General features: G+C 44.2%; 1 protein-coding gene across 2 annotated transcripts in view; it reads left to right on the plus strand.

Moving 5' to 3' along the window:
- Positions 1-15,976, plus strand: part of GNAL (G protein subunit alpha L) — a gene marked incomplete at its 5' end in the record, with an annotated part of 206,307 nt that extends 190,331 nt beyond the window's left edge. For both annotated transcript variants that reach the window (XM_084260166.1, XM_084260167.1), the window contains 7 exons: positions 2,035-2,089; positions 4,799-4,872; positions 5,738-5,796; positions 6,023-6,143; positions 7,416-7,546; positions 9,554-9,621; positions 13,926-15,976. In XM_084260166.1, coding sequence (XP_084116292.1) covers positions 2,035-2,089; positions 4,799-4,872; positions 5,738-5,796; positions 6,023-6,143; positions 7,416-7,546; positions 9,554-9,621; positions 13,926-14,072 — 655 coding nt within the window. In that variant the 3' untranslated portion in view covers positions 14,073-15,976. The remainder of the gene's footprint in view (positions 1-2,034; positions 2,090-4,798; positions 4,873-5,737; positions 5,797-6,022; positions 6,144-7,415; positions 7,547-9,553; positions 9,622-13,925) is intronic.
- Between the last annotated feature and the right edge of the window lie 1,377 nt (positions 15,977-17,353).

Raw genomic sequence — 17,353 nt, forward strand, 5'->3', positions numbered from 1 at the left:
GGTTCACTAGCTCTCCCTCAGGCTCCTGCCCATTTTCTGCAGGCTTGTTTAACTGCTGGCATTGCCACCTCGCTGCACTCAGAGAGCTGGATTTACCCCTCTGCTAACCTTTTACTCTGGTGAAAAGTGTCTGCTTCTGAGCCTCTCGGATCAAACTGTTCAGAAACTGGAAAGAAAACTTTGAAATGGACTTGGAAATACAGGAGTGCTGCCTGAACAGCCCTGTTAGGGAAAATCACTCCGTGTCTAGGAAGAGATTCAGCTTGGAGGCATTTTTGGTTGGGGTTTTTTTGCCTTCTTTTTACATCTCGTGCCCTGCAAGCGTGAGGTGAGACCTGTGTTAACGATAGGTGTGCCAGTTAAAAATACTTCCCTCTGCTCCAGTGTTGGCACTCACTGTGGGGGTAACCGAGTTGAACTTCGCTTGATCAGTGTTCTCAAGGTGATGAAAACTGTCTGACCAAAAGGTACATATTGTCTGAATACAGCTGCTTTCTCACAGTGACTGTAGCTGAATATAGAGAAGTGCTTTTATATCTTTATGTAAGTTTATGGGGGCTTTTGGAGAGGGAGGAGGTTTTATTAAAAGGGGATTTTTTTTTTTTAAATAAAATTCTAGAGTTTGTTTGGTATAGTTTAGTTACCAGACACCCATCGTCTTGCACTGAACAGTATTTTTATAAACAATATGCTTAGCCATCACACCTCAATCATCCAGAAAGAAAACCTGGGAGTTCAAACTGTATGTACTTCATTTTGTTTCCCTGATACATCAGTGGAGGTTCAAAAAGGAAAAGTTGTGTAAGTAAATATATACATAGTGTATTTTCTTCTCCTTTCAGTTTGTGTCCGTGGGAAAGTGCTATGAGAACTACAAACAGGCTTTTAGGGTGTATTTTTTGAACTGGTCGGTGTGTGTGACCCCTGTGTTAACAGTGAGTCACGCTGCAAGTCAAGAGTTCACTGTTTTTTTCATCTTTCCCACTGCAATTAAGTAGATTCCACATGTACACCCAAGTAAAATTGAGAAAATCTTGCCAGTCGATAAAGAAATCTTGATAATATTGTAGCAAGATGAGTCAGCTGGTGGGATATTCATTGCCAAATACCAAACAACAATGCAGAAATTCAAGAAAGCTTCGAAGTCACACAGGCAGGACGGTAAAAATGAGCAAGCTGGGCTCACGTGAAATCTTAAGAAATGGGTGAGAGGGGAGAACCTCCCCTCTGTTAGCTGTACGTACATATATTTATGTCCTTAATACTGCCATTCTAGCATGTTCTAGGAAAGAATTAAAGCTTGGAAAGATTTTTTTTTTTAATTAATTGAAAAATGTGGTGTCCCCCTCTTTTTTTCTGGATCCCTTTGTCTCTTGTTTTTCCCTGCAGTTGTAAGTTTTCGTTTCACCTTACACCTCTCAGGGAGCTTTGGGAACATAGTCAGATTGGTTAACCTCCGCTTCATACCGGTTTTGCTTTCCACTTCTTTCTTTTTAGTTGCAGTGTTTGAGGCCAGCATGTCAGTCCTAAGCTATTTGTGTACATTCACTAGCATTTCTGCTGAGGTTACCGAGACCATAATCAACGTAACGTTACGCTGGATAAGCGTCACGCTACACAACAGCAACCCGTTGCCCTGTTTTCTTCTATAAACCCCAGAATCTTTTTTTATGTCTAAACAACCATATAATGTTATGACACATGACTAGTAGGATTTTTTCAGTAGACCTCACAAGATTATAATGTTTAACTGTATTTGAACTGCTTATGAGTGCTGCGCAACGGAAAGTATAGGAGCGATGTACTCTCTATACTTTCCTTCTAGTGCTGTGTAAGGGGAAGTTTCCCTTACACAACACTAGAAACAAAGTCTGGGTAAAAAGTGTGTTTGTTACCTCGATCAGTGGCAATAAATCATCACTGCACTTGTGTTTGTTTTACTTTGCAGCGGGAGTCTAAACCAGAAACAGTAGTGAGAAGTGTTCTACTGGACAGTATTTTACATATCTAAGTGTCTGTTTATTTTTCTTCCAGCTTTTTAGAAAGAATCGACAGTGTCAGCATGGATGACTACACACCCACAGATCAGGTTAGTATAACTCATGGGGTAGGGTCTAAACCAATACACCCATTTGTATGAAAGCTTTATGTAATTTATTTTAGTCCCAACAGCAGCTGAAATAGGGCACACTGCACAGTATGGAAATACAGCCTAGCAGTTAAAGTAATGGGTATTAAAGAAGAGGAGGCTTTTTGGTGGTGCAAGCTTGTCTTTTACTGTTACTACATGTAGGCCGGTGATTCCTGTAATACATCTGTTATTTCTTCTTGCTTTCCATTCTGTGTCCTGCAAACAAAGCAAAGGGAACAGAAAATACAAGTGTAGAAGCCTATGGTTTCCCTCATCAGCCTCCACCACAAAGAAGCAGTGTCTTACTTCAGCATGGAGGTGACAGAAACGCAGAGGGAGGCTTCTCTTGTCCATCAGACAGATCTTTCAGAGTCAGAAGCCTGCAGTGAATTTTGTGTCAAATTCAGGGGAGAGCACCAGTGGCAGCAGCCGACCCCGTGGACCTCTCTGTGAACCTGCAGATACCTTTCCAGCCTGTGCCCACCTCCTAAGGGCAGGACTGTTTCTATTTAAGCCTTATTTGCAGGGCAGTACACTTTTCTACCAGATAATCAAGATAGATCTTGACAGAGTGGTCTAATGACAAGCACACTCAGGAAAGTTAAGGCTGAAGTGGTGCGGCCGTGATGTAGGAAAGGGCCTCACCATGGGGCACAGTTTCGGCTGCCTTCCCAGAGCTCAGGCTGTGTGGTTTCCCTGGCAGGTTGTCTCCTCAGCAAACTCCTTGTGGTTCAGTGCTGCTATCCCCCTGTCATCTAGTAGCCAAGACTGTGTGCCACATCGTAAAACACACATACAGGTTGGGGAAGAGAATCCCTGCACCAGATAATTCAGTCTAGCCATGCAGGATGTAGGAACAGGTAGATGCCCTTAAAAAAAAATGCAATTGCCAAATCTCTGTGCAGTCAGGGGCTGGAATTCAGAGAAATGAAGTGACTTGCCAGAGATCACACAAGGAAGTACGCGGAGCAGTGCCGGTTCGGGTCTGTAACCACAAGCCTGTCTGTATCCTGGGATAGAAGGCAGTAAAAAGTAGTGTGCATTATACTATAAGGCAAAGTTTGTATGGTCGACCTAATATAGGATCAGTTATTAAAGCCCCTGAGACTTTTTCAGACCAAAGCAGTGGCACTGGGATTTAGTCCGTCTAGACCTCGCGGCCTGATTTCCGCATTGATACCACTCAGCTGGAGAGAGAAGTCAATGAAGCAAAGCCTCATTCTTCCTTTCATTATTTATGTCAGTGTTGGCCTGTTTGTTCCTGGGAGGTCTTTCTCTACCTGGAGCAGTCATTCATCACCTAGAATTTTTTCCTGGTATTTCCTTTGGGAAGAAATGCCCCATGTCTCCGGAGATCAGAAGAGACCTTTGGTATTTGGCGGGCAGGAAGCTTGTGCTCTAAAGGAGGGATTCTCTTTTGCTTTTGGCTTTTCATCCTGATGTGCTCTTTATCAGTTTTCCTGCTGAAGTAACTGATAAATAGCACAAATTTCCATTTCCCCCCTTCCTTCAGCTCTTTTTTGCACCTCCTCAAAATGATGAATGGGTCCAATAGGAAATAAATGTCAGCAAGTGACCGAAAATGGCAGTAACGTATAAAATAACTAAAATAATTAAATAAGTGGCCTTCAGGTGAGTTCATGCAGCTGGGAGGTTTCCCAGCTACCAGAGTACTTGGAGCAGTAGATGGTAGGGGAAAAAGGCAAGCTGTGCTTGGACTCTGCACTGCCGACTGCCTCCTTCCCTCCCCATGTTCGCAGCTGCTGTGTGGCAAGGAGGGCTAAGCTAGGCAGAGCAGCCCTTCCCTTGCCCCAGCAAGGGAGCACTCCCCGGGCAGGCAGCTGGGCAAAGAGGTGGCTGCCCAGTGGGTTAGTCCCCATCAGGCAGCCAGCAGCTTTGTCCTGCCTCTGGTTTTGTTCTGACCTCACTGCCTGAGCAGTGTTGCTGGATAATCAAGGCTGCTGCTGGCGATGACGATGGCACACGATGAGCTATTTGACTGAGGTATGCATCATAAATTGGTTTTGCCTACTTCCTTTCAGAATCTGGGATTTATTTTTTTTTACTATTTTAATTCTAATTTTTAAAGGAATGTTATTTAAGTTGTACTGTATTGCTAGTTTGAAAAATAAGGAAAAAATGCCAGATTTACGTACAACCTAAATTTTGTTCCCCGGTGCTCTGTAATAGAGCTCTAATTACTCAGTCACAAGCGATTATTTCGATAGGATTCCTGTCTCATTCAGTACAAAAGAGGGCAGAATTAAGGTTGCCTGGGCAACTGTAAATCTGGAGTTTTCTAACATTTGAATACTTGACTTTACAACATGAATAACATTTTCCTTAGTTTTATGTAACTTCAGAATTCATTATCCACGTCCCATACAAAATTCTGTGACCATCATTGACAGGTGTCAATGTATTCTAAGGAGAACACAGGTAGGGTCTCCTGCTTTCTAAGTGTGCACCAGCCACATGCAGAGATGATGTCTGTGTGTATCCACTGTGTCAGGATGGACAAATAGAGTTTCACCAACAAGTCTGATTGAACTTCAAATAAATGGAACATTTAAGACTTTTCATGGAAAATAATATTCCGTGCTTTTGAAAGCAAAACGAGGTTAGGAAAAAAACCTTGCTAATGAGCTGCTGTGTTCTCATTTCCAGGACCTATTAAGATGCAGAGTGTTGACATCAGGGATTTTCGAAACAAGATTTCAAGTAGATAAAGTAAATTTCCAGTAAGTCTATTAGTAATAACTTATTAATATCATTCTGATTTTTAACAACTTAGTTCAGATGTCTCTGCTTGTGTGTACTTGGTAGAGTAGGTTTACAGTGGAAGTTGGATTTTAGTTTGTTGGTCTGGTTAGGTTTTTTAGCTCTCTTTCCATTTACCCTAGTAAAAAGAGCTGATAGTAGCTTATTAGTGATGCTCTCTTGTGGGGTTGTGTCTGTGGCTGGTTTACTAACTGGTTCATTGGTATAGCACTGTAAACTCATAACTTACTTTTGGGGAGATCTTGCAGAAGTCAGGAGGAGCCCTGCCCACAGGTCAGACTTCCTACAGTGGGATGAGGAGAGTTAAAGGTCTCCCTTCTTGCAGATGGCCGTACAAGTTTTACACTGTGGGGCTGCCTCTGCTCACAGGTTCTTGCCCGGAAAGATGGCAGCACTGACAGGGCAGAGCTGCCCCCACGCCCTCCTCACAGACACACGCTCTCCCACCACCCTTCACAATATGCCAAAACCTGCCCTTATTAGAGTACAGTAGGTCCAACCTTACATGCCTCATGGCTTCTGGGCTGGAAAGGCCAAACTTGCTTTGGGAAAAGGGTGTATTTATTTTTCATTTTGCGGATTCAGGGGCCTTGTCCTGGCAGAGCAGGGCAGGTGGAGCTGTGCAGCCCTCTGACATGCACCGCAGCATCAGCAGATCTCTTGACTTGCGACGCGGCATCAGCAGATCTCTCCTCCCTTTGGGCAATACTTTACTTCTGCTGTCCTTGGGGCTGTCAGATTTTTAAACTGAACCCTTGTGCTGCATGCTTCGTGTGACTTTCCTAGTGCACCTAAGTGATATAACATCCTATGGCTTTTTAACAGCATGTTTGATGTAGGTGGCCAGAGAGATGAGAGAAGAAAATGGATCCAGTGCTTTAACGGTAAGGACAAATACTGCACGTTTTCATTTTGAAGTTACTTGCTGAGGTGTGAGCGACTTAGTGTTCATGTTCACACATCCATCTAATGTCACTAATAGAGATACTTGCTGTGGGTATATTTTTGTCAGTTCAGGGCATAATGGCAGTGTTACCCCAAAAAGTATGTGCTGGGATAACAGATATGCTCTTTTCTCTCTCCTTTCTTCCTTCTGTGTGCTCTGCCTAGATGTCACGGCTATAATCTTTGTTGTGGCTTGCAGCAGCTACAACATGGTAATAAGGGAAGACAATAACACAAACAGACTACGGGAATCCCTGGACCTTTTCAAAAGTATCTGGAATAATAGGTAAAATCGTGACTCCTTTCCCACCCACCCTCCCCAATTTAGCCACAGTTCAACTCCATACAAAACAAGGACCCCCTCCTTACTGTGTGCTCAGATTGCTTATTCAGAAAATGACCAGCTAGGGCCAGGTCACAGGGTGCCCCCCCCACCACCACATACCCCTCCCCACTGGCAGCCATGGCACAGAGATGGCCCACACAGCATTTCACCACTGCTGCCGAAATGATGAAGAGCGTGTGGACAGCGTGGAAAGGAAAGGGCAAGCTCCCTGTGCCAGCTGCCATGAGGGAAGCAAGGGAGACCCCTTCCTGGCATCACTGTGCTGCTTGGCCGAGGCTGAGAGCATCCTCCAAATTACATTTCATCTCCTCCTCAAACGCAGCAGCAGGAGCTGTTGGCGTTGCGTTCGCTTCACCGGCTGGTGCTGCGCTCGATGCTCGCGTGGGCAGCCGCGCTCGTAAGAACCGTCTCCGAGAGCTTCTCTGCCTTGTGGGATGGTATCTCAGATCTAGCCTAATTGTAACTGCCATTAAATTGCTGTTCCACCACAGTGCCTGTAAATTATAAACATGTAACCAAGTAGCGGTCTGAGACTAGGTTCCTGGTGGAGGATCAGCACAACCAGAATAAGGTAGTGAAGTTTTCAGCACGTACATACGAGAATGCTCTGCGCTGAGAAGTGATTGAAGGTAGAGTGAGGGAAAAATGTTAAGCACAAGTCCCAAAGGTACCTCATCACAGTGATGGATAGGTATTAATTAGGGAAGAAAAGAGATTATTTTCCTTTGATTCATCAGGTGCCATACAGGCCACCCTAAAAGATGGGGTATCTGTGTGGATGAACTATTAAGACAGAACCGTCTGAGGGAAGGCAGCCTTCCAGCCTTTTTCTTTCCCCTCAACAAAACCAAACAAAGCAGACAGTAATGTCTGGTTTTTGACTGTGGTGCTTTTAGGAAATGTCATCATTTTGCCAACTCAATAGCAAAAGGATAATTTAGAAAACAATATTTGAAGACTGCTCCCTTCAGCAATGCCTACTGCAGTTTTTATAAATGTATTTACAGATCCTATAAATACACCCACCAGCACAGGTGCAGCCCAGTCGAAACAATAATTTAGGTCATTCTTTTTTTTTTTCCATGAAGCTTGTTCCATGCTTCTTCTCTCTGTGTCCGTGCAGGGACAGCCAGTAAGTTTTCTAGTGCAGCGACATGTTTTCCTTGGTTAAGGTGTCAGAGATAACACCAACATTTGGTTTGTTTTTGACAGGTGGTTACGGACCATTTCTATCATTTTGTTCTTGAATAAACAGGACATGCTGGCTGAAAAAGTCTTGGCAGGGAAATCAAAAATCGAAGATTACTTTCCTGAATACGCGCATTACACTGTACCTGAGGATGGTAAGGTTTTGCACCATGCAGGGACTGGACCTGCTGGCATAGCCCAGCCCCATAGTTCCTCTCTTTGTCTCTCTCTGTCTCTCACACACACACAAATTCACAAGCCCACACCGTTCCTGAATGTGAACTGTCAGTCAGGTAAGGAGCGTGCCGGCAGCACGGAGCTCAGAGGTGCCCCAGGGAAAGGTCTGAAGGGACTCTGGGTGCTGGGGGGAGGTGCAGGGGGACTGCGGGGCTTTGGGTGCAGAGCACCTGCCTCCGCCTGTTTTGGAGCAACCCACAGTCCCAGGGAAGCAAAGCTGCCAGGCATGTTTCTCCCCTGCCAGATGCTTCTGCCTGGGCCTCCCGTGCTGCTGAATTTTCTTAGGGTTTGGTTAGATTTATTTTGTGGCCATTCTGCATCCTTCATCACCATCAACTTCAGAACTGCACATGCTGACAGGAAGCCCAGCAGACCAGCAAGGCAATCATAGTGGAGGAAAACCACATCAAGAAATGCAGAGAGTGATTAGCAGGGGTTTGGTTTCTTATCAGTTCAATAAGTACAGTGATTCCTGCACCGCAATAACATACTGCATAAGTAAAGGCTTCAAAATACCTCAGGTCTCTGTCCAGCAAAGGTGGTAAGACTTGCACTTCCTGACCCCTAGCCCCTGCCTTACCTCCTTACTTCCCCTTGCACTTCCTGACCCTTACCCCAGTGATGCCCCTGGAGTAGCACGTGCAGGGACCTGTGGGAAAGGGCTTTCATTCTCCACTAACCTTCAACAAACAGCCTAGGCTGTAGAAGGGAAGGTGGTAGTAAGCAATTTCCAGCTTTTAATCAGGTGTGGAATTTGAAGAGTGATGCTGAGTTTCATGTGAATAAAGAAACAGTCCTAAAATCTGAGCTGACCTGGCAACAGTTTAATCATGCTAAGGGCTTTCAGAAGAAATCTTTTGCCACCGTCACCCAAACTTCCCTCTCCTAAACATGCACTGCATATATATACAGAGTTTGGGTAAATCTAACCATTTGTTAACAGTAAACCAGTTCTGAGAATAAAGTAGCTTTTGGTGTTTCTCAGCAGCCTTTCAGAGTGATGCCGAATGTTCACACAGCATCTCTCTGTTATTAACCTGCAGTTGTTCAGTTATTCTTCCCTTTCAGCTGACCTTACTTAAGGACAGCAGCACTGAACTCTTAAGACGGCGCTGGTGGTGCTGCTGCTCAGTGTTTACCCCTAGCACGATAAATAAGAGTAAAAGAAAATGTTTCCATATTCTGGTAAATTCTGCCCTTTGCCATATTATGTTTACAAGGATCAGAAATTAATAGGTTATCTCCTCACTCCCTTGGTTTTTACACTTCACAGTAAATAGAGTTGTTACGTGGCCTAGATAGAGATGACTTCATCTGCCAACAAGCAGCAATGACCAATGAGTGTCTCACTCAACAAGAATTTGATCTAAGGCCCCTTGATGATGGTGTAACTTAAGTATTGTGCTTACTCGGAGCCTGGAGATAAGTGTATATAAAGACCTTTTGGTGCTATCATCATCATTTTTTTTCAAGTGTAGTCTTGGACTAACCATTTTTAAACCTAAATTCCTGCCTGCAGAAGCTGCATTGAAGAGCTGCTGTTCTGCTGCAGAAATTGAACAGCTCAGCTGCTTTTTCTAGTCATATTTTCTGATAAAAGTTAAACTGTAACTCCCACGTGGTTTATATCTATGTGAACAAACTGTGTATGTGAGTAAGCCTCTTTATGATGTGACCCATGACATTGTTGCAAGGATTTTAGCAACATTCAGGTCTCCAAAGTATGTTAAAGGCATAGAAGTTTATTTCAGATTTTATGGTACCTTTCTATTTTAGAAATTACCTATAGGGAATCTCCTGTGGGTATTTAAAATTTTAATTTCTCTACTGAAGGACTAATTCCTCCTCCTGAAATCTTTTCTTATGGAAAGTAGATGTTTGTTTGCTTTTCACGTTTCTGATGTCATTTATTTTTAATTGAACAGCAACACCAGATGCAGGAGAAGACCCCAAAGTCACCAGAGCCAAGTTCTTCATCCGGGATGAGTTTTTAGTGAGTAATTTTGATCTTATGTGTGATTCTATCATAAGAAATACTGGCAGATGGCATAGCTTATTTAGGGAAAACTGATGGGGTTTTGCAGAAAGCTAGAAGGAGAGGAGAATGTCTGGCAATTCCCTGATTCTCTTCAGCCACCCATCTTGCAGAACCTTCCCTACTGCTTGCACATTTTTATGCCCACTTTATATATGTCACCTGCCCTGCAAAGTGTCATGCCACAACAGCGTGCTAGGGAAGAAGACAGTCACATACCTGGCTGCTTGATCCCAGGTTTGGCGTGGGTGCCAGGAGCCCTTACTCTGCACAGGGGGGAGATGCCAGGCCCTGTTTCCATTGTCAACTAACTACATTTTCTGTGGCTGTCTACCTGTAAGATGCTACTGGCTGATGCTTGAAAGTTTGGTTTGTTTATCAGTCCAGTCCACGTTTAAATAAGTTAGTGCTTTCTTTGGCTTTTATTTTTTTTGGCTTAATCCCATGTTCCTCCAAGGGCTTTGGTGGTGGTCAGCCAGGAGGAGGGAATGAACAAAAAAAAAGCAGATTTTATCCTTAAATAAGGTTTCCATTGTGCTGTTCAGGAGGTTTGCCTCACCCTGAGGAATCATAAGCAAGTTTCATTGTCTGGTCACAGTTCCTCTTGTAATTAAGGTTTCCTCCAAAGCTGGAGCTGAAGAAGTGTTGTCTGCGTTTCTCAGATACAAGTAGCTGTCAGGCACACAGGATCACAGTCTAGCACTGTGATCAGAAACAGGGGGAGGTTAGTCCAATATCAGCTACAGCTTCACTCATACCAAGTCATTCTAACAGCGCAAAGCAGTAACAGAGACCAGAACCAAAGCTCAGCGCGCTCTGCATCTTGCCCTACGGGTAGAAACTCTATGGGGGGGTATTCAAGGGAAGAAAATTAATGATTAGAATTAAGAATTTTAAAGTCGTCATGCATTTACAAGTATTGTTAGGATTTGCTGCTGTTGATGCAACAAGGGAGAAAGAAGCAATTAACTGTGTTCACACTTCGGGGGTTTCCATTCACTACCTTAACCCTCCGGCTTATGAGGAGAAACATCAGCTTGCACCCTATTAACATAAAAGTTCCAAGTGACTGTTCAAACGACTACATCCCTCTGTTTCTTTACGATGAAAAACCCAGGAGAGACACACACGAACACTGCTTAGGGAGGAGATGCCCTTGCTAGGCCTGTGGCAGTTGCGGGGAAAGGGGCAGAAGCTGTTTCAGCCCCATGCCCGAGCCCCGGGACTGCCTGGCAGCTGGCAGGTGCTGGTCCTGGCCCAAATGTGTCTCCTACCCCCAGCACCCGTGGTGTCAGTGGGGCCTCGGCAGCCACACCGCAGGTTTTTCCTGTGGTCACAAAGCCTATACTGTCTCTCCTCCCTACTCTCTTCATAGGTGGCCCCCTTCTATAATATTGGTGTGTCACAGCAGGGAAGGGCTTTGCCCTTGATCCATTTGGTGGGTTTTTTTGGTTTTTTTTAAATAATGAAAATAGATAAAAGTGGGGAGTTTCATCCCAGTTTTCCCATAATTTGGTTTTTCCGGACCCTCCTTTCAGACTGGGCATGGTCACCTGCGTTGGTACCCTGTCCCTCACTGACAGCATGTAACATTTTGTCCTGGAAAGATGTCAGAGTGGGAGCCTGATCCCCTCTCACATCCTTACAGCACCTAACTGCTGTGTGCAACCCATGCGGAGACATCAACACGCGTGTCACACGTGCTGAGACAGTGCCACTTGAAGGGAGCGTGTGTCAGGGATGAGGGCAAGGTGGCAACAGCAGCCAGAGGCTGTATCTGTAGATGTAAGTCTCAGGGCAGAGCAGATGAGCCTCAGAGCCCTGCAGCAGGCCAGTGCTGAACTCTTTGGAGCAAGAACAAAGTGCAACAGTAGTTGGAAGGCAGATGGGACTGTCTTCTTGGGGAGAGTATATTTTTTAAGTCCAGTTAAGAAGAAAATGTTTAGTAACTGGTTTCTCCTTGTTGCATCTGAGCTGCCAGCATTATAGCACTGTCCTACAGCAGATCTGCACAGGGTAGGGGGTGTACAGCAGCTATTGTATCAAAAATGGAAACACCATTGCATTTTTTTGCTGGTTTAATATTGATATCATCTTCAGTGTCCATGCACGCTGCTGTCCTTTCAGCCCTTGGGTTCCTAAGGGTCTGATTTCCCCCACATTTTGCAAGACAACAAAGGTCTCCCCAGACCTGTCTGGAAGATTTTGCAGGTTGACAAATGGAACCTGCATTTTCATTGAGTTTCAGCATTTCACCACCACTGCAGTAATTCGTAAAGCTTTTTTTTCCCCTTGCTTCATTCTTTAGTGTACTTCATGCTTCAGGTGTGGCCTGAACAGCTTTACCCAGCATTTGAATACGTTACTGCAGTAATGTTTTTCAGGAGGGTGAGCCTTGAGCTAGGTATCATGTGTAGTAGTGCAGTAAGAAGGGAGTGGGTTTAGTATACATATGGAACACACCCTCTTTAATTGGAGTCAAATATCTAATGCTACCTAAATTACCTGCAAAAAAAATCTGCAATTTCTTGTTATCTAATTATGTAAATCATGGCTTCTAGAAGTCTAGTTCTGTGTATCCAAAGCTGTAGGTATTTAAAAGGTCGGTGCCCCATGTAAAATAAATCACTGTATTAAAAATATATAGTGTAGCCAGAGAGCAAGAGAAAACACTGTCATTTGTTGTTTGGCCAGTGTAGTTTATGCTAAAACTTGGCAAACTATAAAAATAATTATCCCAAGAGCTGACTTTTTGCTCTCATGACTTATCATACATACTCTTCAAGAAAGTGATCTAGAATGGATTTGTATTTATCAGTCCTGCAGTTATACAGAACAAAATTAAGATTTTTTTTTTTAAAAAATATTTTTTAAATTCCTGGGGAATTTTAAAGTGATGCTGGAGCTTAATGAGCAACCTAAAAAGTTGTGCAGCAGCCTTGTGAAAGCTTCATTCTGCGCAGTCCGATGTTCACTGGGCTTGTGCATGTCTTGCTGCACAAGTGAAAAACAGAAGCAAGGTGGCACCAGCCCCTCTGGTGACTAATCCCACCGTCGTCTGGTCTCAGTAACGACACCAAGAGCTACCTGAGGAAAGGTAACCGCGGGGCCCTTCAGCTGCAAAAGCCAGAAGCAGTTGGGGTGCTGGTCTCTGCTGTCACAGCATCACAGCTGGGAGGTGTTCGGGTCTGTGCTGCTGGTGTAAAACAAGAGTTCAGAAGTTTGCCACATGGTGGCACTAAAAAAGAAAACAACCCCCTGATGGGTGGCTGCAGCGCTGCCCCCGCCCCGCTCAGCTGCACCGTGATGTGCCAGAGGCAGCAGCTCCTGCACATGGGGATGGTGACAGCAGCTCTTAGCGAGTCCTGACACTGACCCCGTGATGTTACCTGCAACTTTAGTCTTTGTTTCAAATTCATCATTTGAGTTGGGACTAGACCACAGACCCACCTTCCCTTCCCTTCCTTTCCTCTCCTTTCCTTTTTCCTTCCCCTTTCCTTTCCCCTTTCCTTATTCATTTCCTTTCCTTTTTCCTTTCCTTTTTCCTTTTCCCTTCCCCTTTCCTTTCCCCGTTCCTTTCCCCTTTCCTTTTTACTTTCCTTTCCTTTTTCCTTTACTTTTTCCTTTCCTTTTTCCTTTTTCCTTCCCCTTTCCTTTTTTCCTTCCTTTCATTTTTTTTCTTTCCTTCTTCCTTTCCTTTTTCATTTCCCTTTTCCTTTCCTTTTTCATTTCCCCTTTCCTTTCCCTTCCTTTCCTTTTCTTTCCTTTTTCCTTTTCTTTTTCATTTCCTATTTCCTTTGCCCTTTCCTTGTTACTTTCCTTTTTTCCTTTCCTTTTTCTTTTCATTTCCCTTTTCCTTTCCCCTTTCCTTTCCCATTTTTCTTTACTTCCCTTTTCTTTCCTTTCCTTTCCTTTTTCCTTTCCTTTTTCCTTTCCTTTTTCCTTTCCTTTTTCCTTTCCTTTTTCCTTTCCTTTTTCCTTTCCTTTTTCCTTTCCTTTTTTCTTTTTCCTCTTTCCTTTCCCCTTTTGTTTTGCCTTTCCTTTTTCCCATCCTTTTTGCTTTCTTTTTTCCTTTCATTTCCTCTTTCCTCTCCTCTTTCCTTTCCTTCCTCCCTCCTACTTAACTATTTCAGTGACGCACGTAGGGCATTTCCCAGGTGTCCAGGCACTCCAGACCCCGTAGACCCCCCGCGCTGTGAAACTCTCCCAAGTCACGGCGCCTGACCCCGTTCTCCCCCCTCCCCGCCCCTCTTTCCCCGCAGAGGATAAGCACGGCGAGCGGGGACGGCCGGCACTACTGCTACCCGCACTTCACCTGCGCGGTGGACACGGAAAATATCCGCAGAGTCTTCAACGACTGTCGAGACATCATCCAGAGGATGCACCTCCGCCAGTACGAACTCTTGTGAGGGGGATCACCGTGGAACCTGTGGTTTTAAATTCTTTGCTCCTTACTCTTTCTCTTGATACTGCCCCACACAGGGTGGAGGAATATACTATAGAAATGTCAGTCTCTTCACTTTGTTTACTTTAATTATTTAACCTTAAAGCTGATTTGAAGCAAGTTTGGGTTGTTTTTTTTCCTTCATGCTTCTTGGGACTATTTTTGTGCTTTACTTTGACATGCCACTTCTTCGTCATTCCACTAAGCCCTTCGGCTACCTCTCTGTTCCCCCAGGTTTCGTTTCTCCAAACTGAACGTGTGACCTGCTAAATTTTTTCCAGCAGGCGAACGTCAGTTCCAACCGGTATGTCAGCTGGATGACTCTGAGGTCATGCCTGTCCCTCTGTGTGGGTTTCCTTTCTAACATGACGTTGAGGAGTACTTGATGGGTGAAGAAAAAAAAAAACAAAAACACAAAAAAAAGATTAATGCACTTTGTATCAGGTTATTAAATACTGTTGAGGAAGTAGACACACAATGTAGCAGCACCACAATATTTATTACTCTGTCACAGTTTTTAGCATTTCTGAGTTGCAGGTCAACTGATCCAGTGACCTCCTCTTTTAAGCCGTTACTGGCACGGGAAGTAGAGTAGATAATGAGAGGAATAGTGAAGACAAAGCAATTTCTCTGGGGTTTTGGAGCCAAGTGTCTCTGCGCACCTCAGGCGTTTGAATTACAGCTACTTTTCAGCCTGTCGCATCGAGGCAGAAAAAAAACCGACCGCCCTCACTTATGTTCTTTGTGCTGTCCACAAATGATCCTTTTAGTTCAGATCATTCTTGGACAACGGTCCTCTCCCTATATATATTTTTTTGTTTTACTGCTGGTTTATTATATTGTACAGACTGTAAAATGTAATATTATTTTGTACAACTTTATTGAAGAAAAATACTTGTAGAAGATCTTTGTGCCTTGATTATGGCTGTACCTGTAAAATGAGCTAAGATGTAAGTATGTTTTTGATTGCGCTGTACAGCTTGATGTCAACCTTACCTGCAGCAGTGACTGGAGGTAAGAACTTTATCTGTAGAGTTTAGGGTTTTTTTTTCCTGGTTTATATAAAAAAAAATGCTCTTTAGTATAAAAATTATAAATTATGCAAATTAACCACTTACCTTTCCAAGTAAGGTATTACAGTCACCGGATGTTGCAGCAAACATGCCTTTCTCTTTTGAAGTCTCAGCTTTAAAAAACAACAAACATCGGAGTCCATTCGAGTGTCCAAATTGCAACCTGGTGTTGTTTTAATGGGAACCGAGGATTTCTTTTTCTTTGATTTCTCCTTTCTATCTAGAAACTCTGTTTGGTAATTCTTCGGTCATTCATAGAAACTTCACACCTGCACAGACCGATTGTGAGAACGTGTAAAGCACCATTATCTAGAGCTCTTCGATCTTTGTACCAACAGCGGCTTTCATTGTGCAAGTAAATAGTGAGGAAGAAGAAAACAAACACACACACACACAAAAAAAAAACACCAAAAAAAAAGGAAAAAAAGGTGTATAAAACCCTTGTGTCTGGCCTAAGAGAATTACAAGATGACATTTTTATTTCTCTTTTAATAAAGAGACACATTAGAAAATTGTTTTATTTTAAATATTGTAGAATCAAAACGTGTGAATATTTCTCAAACTTGAATAATTTATGCAAATGACATTCTCAAAACAAATTGTGGTACAGTACGATATATAAAAAGCAAGAATTGCTGTAGCAATAAGGCATGTCCTTTTTAGTAACTATAACACTGCTTTATATTTTATACATAGGTGTTTTATGTCTGTGACTATATACTTTTCCTGTGTCCAAGATAACCTGTACAAATGTCTAAAATTACAGTTGCAATAACAGAAACCTAGAGAAGTGTTAGACTACATTACTTTATAGGGTGTTTTAACCACACTTTGGACCGTTCCCCCCGCCCTCCCCACCCCACCCACACCACCCAAACTTCCTTTTAAATTTAGGGAGAGAGTAAGAGCTAACACCTTCCCCGCATCGGCATAGAAATCAGCAGGTTTGATGAACTTTGTACCGTGAGCATCCTCAGTAGTTCTACATCCCAGTCAGTCGGCTTTTTAAATTCAGACTACAGGCGAATTGAGAGTTTGCTTCTCTCTGAGGCTAAACCATCCCATTGTAGCTACCACACTACGCCGAGTCCCTCTTCCCGGGAACGCGACACACTTCCTTTGCTATCTGCATGTTCAGTTTAGTCACCGGATTCATTTTCTGGGAAATAAAGGCTGGCTGGAACAAGCTAATAATAAACAGAATTCCCCAACACAAAGATTCTCTGCCTTCCCACGCCAAAGAAGGTCCTTAGTGCGACCAACAGACGTTACGGCTCTTTCAAACCAGCCCAGCCCAGCCCAGCCGCTCGGGTCCGAGCTCCTGGCCTCCGCAGGAACAGCAGCAGGAAGGCTGGTCCCGGTGTGAAACAGGCCGGCTGGTTTTCCCGGGGCGGGTGGGGAGCAGCAGTAGGTTTGTCACACCTTTCCCCCTACACAGCGCGCCAAGACCCCGCCCAGCGCAGATCTTCACCTTCCCGGCGCTGCCATCCAGGCGGGAGGGGGCCCTGGCCCAGCTCTGCCCTGCAGTGTGGCTGGCAGCCTCCGCCCCCCCCCCCCCCCCCCCCCAGGCAGGGCCAGTGCCCTTCAAAGCCCTGAGTCGCCCGTAGTCACCAGACCCTGGCTGCCCTGTGAGGCATCCCGACCCCGAGGCGCAGGGTGATGTTACTGCAGCTGTATCTGACCTTCCTTCTTGCAGAAGATCGGCAACTGGAGGGCCCCTCACCACACAGATCTCTGGGATGCAATAGGGCCCTCTTTTTTTTAAGCTCCTCATAGCACATCTTTTTAAAAATAGCAGCTTGAGGTGTCACCCTAATTTATTAAGGTGTTGTTTTTTTTTTAAAGCAGGTTTTGAGTGTGTATCAGCAAACTGGATCCACGAGCTCCTTCCCCTTGTTGTCTGGTAGATGGTAACTGCAGACTGTAATCAGCTAACAATTTAATGTGTCAGGAACTGGAAGAATTCATGTCCCAAACCAGAGCCCCCTACATATGACATCCTAAAAAGGTTACGGAACTCCACATCTCTCAGAGCTGACTTACCTAGTTTCTGCCTGACCCTAACAAAAAGAAGTATGACATCAGAAGGGCCATGCAGCAATAAAACAGTGAAACCTTTCCAGTTTGCAGGACTGAGCCTCCACCAGGGTAAGACACTAGTGCAGAGAAGCGA

Source organism: Gallinula chloropus (assembly GCF_964237585.1).
Source record: "Gallinula chloropus genome assembly, chromosome: 2".
NCBI classification, from domain to species: Eukaryota; Metazoa; Chordata; class Aves; order Gruiformes; family Rallidae; genus Gallinula; species Gallinula chloropus.